This window comes from Bombyx mandarina, chromosome 03, assembly GCF_030267445.1.
Source record: "Bombyx mandarina strain Sakado chromosome 03, ASM3026744v2".
In the NCBI taxonomy this organism is placed as follows: domain Eukaryota; kingdom Metazoa; phylum Arthropoda; class Insecta; order Lepidoptera; family Bombycidae; genus Bombyx; species Bombyx mandarina.
In genome coordinates this window covers 1,114,517-1,122,087 of record NC_143210.1, presented here as the reverse complement: position 1 = coordinate 1,122,087, position 7,571 = coordinate 1,114,517, and the positions used below count along the sequence as shown (strand labels likewise).

At 50.7% G+C, this 7,571-nt stretch overlaps 1 protein-coding gene across 1 annotated transcript; it reads right to left on the bottom strand.

Annotated features, from left to right (window-relative positions):
- Positions 1-539: 539 nt before the first annotated feature.
- LOC149503234 (uncharacterized) lies at positions 540-3,504 on the bottom strand. The gene is made up of 2 exons (XM_089738633.1): positions 2,540-3,504; positions 540-624 (listed from the first exon to the last, which is right to left on the bottom strand). Exons 1-2 carry the CDS (start codon positions 3,502-3,504, stop codon positions 540-542), a joined length of 1,050 nt encoding a protein of 349 aa, XP_089594759.1.
- Between the last annotated feature and the right edge of the window lie 4,067 nt (positions 3,505-7,571).

Here is a 7,571-nt window from a genome sequence, read left to right as displayed (position 1 = left end):
AACTAACTTGTAAGTTTATTGCCGAAGCAACGAATAACTATTGTCGGCCCGATGATTGGTATCAATTAATTAAAAGCGGCCCTTGGCCAAATACGCATTTAATGTTTTGAAAACACCGGCACCAAGTGGATTGTGTTTTCGGCGATTGCGACGAACATTACACGTTACATTGAAGATTTTGTTAGATTTCGGTGTACTTATTAAAAGAGAATTTTTATAATATTTCCTGGTAAATAATGATATTTAAGCAATAGTGACTGTTCTTGTGGTTAATGACCCCCACATATACCGCGTCTCAGAGCCTCTTTCATGCAAGGGCGGATCCAGCTTTGGCACCAGGAGGGGGTCACATAGTCAAATTTAGATGCGTTCGTTCCCAAACGTTTGCCATTATACAAAGTTATTATATTATGTTAAATGAATTAAATATTGAAGGTTACATAAAATCTGTATGGTGACAAAATATATAAATAAAATCATTATATTCAATTAGTGGTCCACCTAAGTCCTGGAACCAACTCAGGGGGTGGTCATGACCCCTATGAACCCCTCCCTGGATCCGCCATTGCTTTCATGCCAGCGCCATGTGCACTTCCACTATCTCCCCATGGCTTGGTCACTTCTCTAAAACGAAAAAGAAATGTTTAGGGCCTCTGGGTCTACGGAGAGACTTCAGTTCTTTCTGTGTTCTGTACCGTATGTTCCAAGAGGTATGTTTTAAAATGATCCCATCATCTCGTTTTGACTATTGTACCCGCCATCTGGGCAAATTTCATTCATACTACCTAAAATCACTGCGTTCATATACAATGCGCTTCCAGGGATCTTTTCTGCCACGTACCATCCGCCTTTGGAAAGATCTTCTCACGTCGGTGTTTGCGCTATGACATATCTTTCTTAAAATGAGGTTTGCGGAGAACACCCAGCGGTAGGCAGGTAGGTGACCAACCTCACGATACTCCACTCCTTTCTCCGCTTTAAATGGTAACCGGAACCCATAGATATCACTTATGAATGCCACTACCCACCTTTAAATATGAAGCTGCCTCTTTTCGCCAAGCAAAATCAGGATGATATGTATAAATAATGTAAATCAAATAGTTGCGTGTTCAAATCAGATCGGACTCGTCAGTTTTATACGGATTATGTTAGGTAGGGATTTTATAGGTCCTAATGTTGTACCCCCGTGTAGAGGCGGCGCACCACCACGTCAGGCCCCCCGACGTTCGGCAACAGCCGACTCAGCGAGCCGGCGGCCGCCATCAGTCGGGGACCTAATCTTTCAAAGTGAGCGCGAAAGCTCCAACGACCGTCCAGTACGAGACCGAGGTACCGCAACCCGGTTGCCTCGATCTCGACGCGAACGCCTCCGATCACGAGGTGGGCCCCCTGAGGCGGCGCTCTCCGGGCCCCGTGAAACAACAGGGCCTGGGATTTATCAAGCGCCACCTCCAGACCCAACCGTCGGATCCTGCCGATGACGAAGGCCACCCCCGCGCAGGAAAGACGGGCAGACTCTCGCAAGTCCCTCCCCCGGGCCACGACCAAAGTGTCGTCCGCGTAGCAAACTACGCTCAGACCCGGGAGAGGAGTGCTTAGGGTGCCACGCAAGACCCAGTCGTAGCCGATGTTCCACAAGAGAGGGCCAAGGACCGACCCCTGTGGAACACCGCGCTGGACGGGGAAGCGGAGCACCGTCCCACCGTGCCCGGTGCACACGACCGACCTATCCTCGAGGTAGGACCCGATCAGCCGACGGAGATACGCAGGGACGCCGTGATACTGCAGCGCCCCCGCGATCACCGACCAGGGCAGGGTGTTGAACGCATTGGCGATGTCCAGGGACACCGCCAGTGCAACCCCGCCCCGGCTGACAGCCTCATCAGAGAGGGCGCGCACGCGCATCACCGCGTCAATGGTCGAGCGGCCCTCCCTGAATCCGAACTGCTCCGCTGACAGATCAGGACCCACTCCCGTCAGGTGCTGGACGATGCGGGCGGCCACCACTCGCTCGAGCAATTTTCCCGCTTCGTCCAGCAACACGATGGGACGATACCCCGCAGGTGAGTCCGCAGGGCGTCCCTCCTTCCTTAGCAGAACAAGTCTGCCCGTCTTCCACTGCTTTGGAAACCGCCCCGACTCGAGGCAGGCTTCAAAGAGCCGCACGAGCCGGTCCCCAAGGGCACCGAAGGCCAAATCCCAAACCCGACCGTGAACACCGTCAGGGCCGGGGGCCGCGTCTTTCCTCCGCATCCTCGACACGGCCGCACGCATCTCCTGCTCCGATATGCTCGGAGGGACCACCTCAGCAGGGGCATCACCGCTCGCGTCAAGGCGTGGCGGCACGCCCATGAAGGGGGGCTCAAAGTCCCTCTCCATCCGCGGGAATAGCCCGGAGACAATATCCCGCAGCTGCTGAGGCTGGAGACGCTCCGTCACCGGGAGCGCCCACGGTCGCAATTTCTTGCGTACCGTCTGGTACGGGCGCCCCCAGGGATCCTGATCGAGCGTCTCCAGGAGCGTCTTCATGCTCTGAGACTTGGCCTCGCCGATGGCCCGCCGCAGAGCCTCCTGCTTCTCACGGCAGTCGGCATGTAAGCGGGCCGCCACCTCCGCGAAATCCATACCGCGAAGACGGCGACGGCGGTGGCGGGCATTTCGGCGGCGTGCCCGCACGCACTCCTCTCTGAGGAGTGCGATCTCGGGCGTCCACCAATATGCACCGCCACGTGGGGCGCGGCCACTGACCCGGGGCATCGCAGCATCGCAGACGCGACGCATCGTACCCCGGAACCAATCGGCCTCCGACTCCACGTCCACTAGACGCGCGGGCATCGGCGCCCACGCAGCCACTGTGGCCGCCTCCACCACGAGCACCTTATTCAGGCGCTTCAGTGCCCATCGTGGGAATGATCGGGGAGCGCTACGCGGGAGCTCCTCCTCACCGCGGGCGTCTTCGGCCGGCGCATTCAACGAAGTGGAAACGGAGAGCTCAACACGCCAGCCACGGACACGGCGTGCGGCGGACGGAGACGCGAACGACACGTCCACGTGTGATTCCCCGTTCCACCGCACGCAGGTCGCGACCGAACCTCTGTTCAGAAGACAGAGACCGGTCGCGAAAGCCCACTCCGACAGGAACTCACCGCGCGAGTCCGTGCGGGGGGAGCCCCACGCTGTACATTTAGCGTTGAGGTCCCCCGCCAGTATCACCGGGCGAGACTCGAAGCGATGAACCAACGCCTCGAGCCCACCCAGGAACCGTTCGAACTCAGCGAGACTCCTGTTCGGAGAGAAGTACACCCCCATCACGACGGTTTCATTGACCCTAACTACGACGTACCCGGATCCCCTGGCCACCATTCCAAGGGGGGGTAGCGCCGCTGACTGTCGCATCACGATCGCCACGGAGCCATCAACATCTCCGGCCCAGGAATCCTCTCGGTCGGGAGGTACGAAGTATGGCTCCGCAACGATCGCGATGTCGATGAACCACTCCGCCATGGTGTGGACGAGGAGATCCTGCGCCCTGGCGGAGTGGTTCACGTTCGCTTGGAGGAAGCGATGGACGTGATCCATTATTGAGGTGTCACGTCCATCGCTCCCTCGTCTTCCGTCCCACCTTGCGGCCCGACGGCCGCGGCGGGAACTGACTGGCCGGCTGCTTTACACGCAGCCGGCTCTTCCTCTGCTATTTTCTTCTTTTTCCCGCCACGCCTCCTCTTTGTGGAGGAGGGGGCGGAAAGACAGGCCGGGCCCCCAGCCCGATGATCGGCCCGCCGCTTCGCCGCGTCGCATAGCACGCAGTGTGGCGCGGCGGCTGCGCAGGAGACCGCTTTGTGTCCGGGCTGGCCGCAGCGGAAACAAAGCCCGCTGCGGTCTACGGCCGATGGGCACCTGGCGAGGCCGTGCCCGGTGCCGAAGCACCGGAGGCATCGCCAGGGGCGGGCCTTCTGTAACTGCACGTGGGCCATCACCCAGCCCACGCGCAGCCTCCCTGGTGAGTCGGCGGGCCGACCTTGTGGAGGCGTAGCCAGGAGCGTGGCCGCCTGCATAGGGCAACGCGCCCACGCAGTGAAGGCTCCAGAGTAAGAGCTTCGCAGCTCTCCCACCCTGACCTGCGTGAGGGCGCAATTGCCCTGCGATGCAATGGCAGCGGCCACTTCCTCCTTTGTGGCGCATTCATCCAGGCCCGTCACTTTGACTTCTCAGTGAGGCCCCCCACTCAGTGAGGATTACGGGTTGGTCGGCAGCCCACCGGGTGCACAGGACAACTCGGCAGACCACCGCCCGACGCTCGAAACGAGCGACCACGAAGCCACGCCGGCGAACCGGTACCCCCCATATCTGGGGGGCGTTCCCCTGTAGCCGAAGCCGGGGACATAGCAACCAGCGGTCAGCAGCTGCGAAAATGCAGCGCTGACTCACTTCCACGATTACGGGGCACAGGGTGCCACCGCTCACGGCAGGCCGGCGAACCAGTGCCGTCGGAAGCTGCGATCTCCAGAAGGAGCACTCTTCACTTAGTGAAGAGTGTGGAGAGCGCAGTCCTTCCGCTCCTCCTAGTGCTGATTTTGGTCCGCGTCATCCGATCTCTTTCGTTGCAAAGCCTATCTAAGCTATCCTAAACCTAACCCTAAACCTAGGACCTTAACCTACATCTAACCTAATCATATACCTAGGACCTTAATCTACATCTAAACCTAACCCTATACCTAGGACCTAAACCTAAGAATCCTTGCAACGAAAAAGATCGGACGATACCTCTGGGAATGTCGCCCAGAGGATCCCGTTATCCGCCACCTACGGACGCGCCACGGTGGAAGTCCAACAAAACTCCCCCACAGACGGAGCCCCCGGCCACGCAGAGTGCGCACCGGGGGGCCCGCCCAGGTCCCGGGAACTGCATACTAATTTGAGTTAACTTTTACGCTATCGAATACTCGCACTAAGCACACTGTTTTAGCATGACGCTTCTAACATTTATCGTGTTTCAGAAAATAAGTAGTCGTTCGATCATCGTTGTATTTCAAAACTTAAATAAATAAAAAAAAAAATCGTAGTCTAGATTTTATTGTTGTTTCTCTTTAAATCCGAACAGCAATGTACATGAAATATTCTATTGTGTCGTGGACCAATTCTAACAAATAGATAACTTGTATAATAGTTTGTAATTTGACAAATTCTCTAAGTATACATCCGAATGGCTCCCATTTAATTAAATTAATTAAACCCTTCCGCAATTTGTAATTCGGGTGGTTTCCGTAACCCTGGTATTCTAATAACAATAAGGTTGGATATATTGTATTAAAAAGGGAGACATGAGCCTTATTTCTTAGTGTAATGATCGATTTTTCATAAAGAAAGACTTAATGGACGGAACTTAATTACTCCCAGATATGCAACTAAATTACGATGAGCCCGTTTTTTTTATTAATTGCGGATTCGTCGTGTAATGTTTAGAGTTCGCGTATTAATGTTAAGATCGGTAGGCAAGGTCTTGCCTCTGCAATTACGTTTTTTTTTATTGCCTTAGTAGACAGACAGACGAGCATACCGTCCACCTGATGGTGAGTGGTTACCGTCGCCCATGGACTTCAGCAATGCCAGGGGCAGAGCCAAGCCGCTGCCTACCGATGATGTCCATGAGCGATGTTAGCCATTCAGAATCAAGTGATCTGCATGCCACTCTGTCCATAAGGGCAATAATAAAAAGATGCCTTATTGTGTTCGTATAGAGCGTTCGAATTGTGGTAGTAGCTGCTATTAGAAAATAAATAATTGAATACTTAAAAATTATGCTTCGAAGAGGATCTATGAACGCCTACAACAATGATTAACTGGAACGCGTTGTGTTCAACGTTCAGAAGTTTTTTTTATTAAAACTACCAAATTATATATATTTTTTTAATTTTAGTAAAAAATTCGAACGGAAATACGGAGTTGAGAAAAGATCTTTTAAAAAAATATTGTAATAAAAAGTAGAAGTGTACAGAATTACGACGAGAGCGACAGAAACCGTGCCGTGTGGAATTAGGAATAGGACTGACTGAATAGGAGGGGGGATTGTTCTCTAATAAAGGATCATGAGTGTTGATGCTATTCGGGAAACGTGATGATGGAAGCAAAGCTAGGAACCAGAGGGTATCATAACAGAACGCTCTTAAAATGGGATATGCAGAATTCATGAATTAGCTAACGTAATTTTACGGTTGGTATGGCGTATCGAGATATGCGAAACGAGAGGCAGTCTTACGAATACGAGGAAATACTTCAGTGAATTTAAAAATGTGTCCTCAGCCTGAAGGACTCATAGTCTCTCGTAATCTCGTTTCTTTTGTGGTCTATCAGTTGTAATACTGTGATTTTCGGAAAGTATACTAGCTGACCCGGCAGACTTCGTAGTGCCTCAATCAGTAAATAAAAGACCTAAACTTTTGTATAAAATAAACTTAAAACAAACAAAAGGAATTTTGATATTTATCTACCTTTTAAATCTTCTCTGGACTTCTACAAATAATTCAAGACTAAAATTAGCCAAATCGAACCAGCCGTTCTCGAGTTTTAGTCATTGATTTGATTTGATTTGATTAACGAACAGCAACTCATTTTTATGTAATGTATAGAAGATTATTTATTCCGTTGCCAATCTTTGGCCAGGTAAGGAACGATCGTGTGCTCTCCAGTGCTCACAGTTGTTATAAATTTAATCGAATTGTTCTTCGCATCGAGAAAAGCTGCGCCTTAAATAGTTAGAAGAGCTATATCGAAAAAAAAAACTATTAATAAAATCTTAAACGAATGAATGCAATCGCAATTTAAACTGTGAAAACCCAATATTAAAACGATCAAAAGTCATTTCGCGCCGGGACTGTTCAATTATGTTCCCATTGAAATATATAATTTATGTTGAAAGTAATGAAGCGAAAAGGAAAAACAGCTTAGAAGCACAAAACGAAAAATATTGCTGGAGAAATCTTGCGTAATAGATTTTTTACCCGTTAGGAAATTGTCTTTATCCGGGTGATGTCGGATCCGGGCAGTGTCGGATTCAAGACAATCCTTCATTGATGTGAAACATCTATAGCCGCAAGTAAAACCGATTGCTGACCTCGTTATATGGAAGTATATAGTATATCTAGTAGTAGTAGTGTGTCAGGTGTGGCGACGCGTCGCCATGCGCAAGCGACTGTTTTTAATATTAATATATTATTTTTTATTAAGTCACATGAATTTCCTGTCGTAAACTATCTTTTTGTGCATACCTGTACAAAATAAATTATCAATGTTTCAATGTATCAAATTATCGATGTTTAAAGTCGTCGTGACCTAAAGGATAAGACGTCCGGTGCATTCGTGTTGAGCGATGCACCGGTGTTCGAATCCCGCAGGCGGGTACCAATTCTTCTGATGAAATACGTACTTAACAAATGTTCACGATTGACTTCCACGGTGAAAAAATATTATCGTGTAATAAAAATCAAACCTGCAAATTTTTTATTTTAATTACCGGTGGTAGGACCTCTTGTGGGTCCGCACGGGTAGGTACCATCGCCCTGCCCATTTCTGCC

Bases quoted from the DNA above. Each gene is read 5' to 3' on its own strand.
- LOC149503234 (XM_089738633.1), bottom strand. From the start codon at position 3,504: ATGGCGGAGTGGTTCATCGACATCGCGATCGTTGCGGAGCCATACTTC. The intron at 625-2,539 runs GTCTCAGAGCAT...TTTTCGTTTTAG, and splicing joins CGGGCCATCGGCGAGGCCAA to AGAAGTGACCAAGCCATGGG.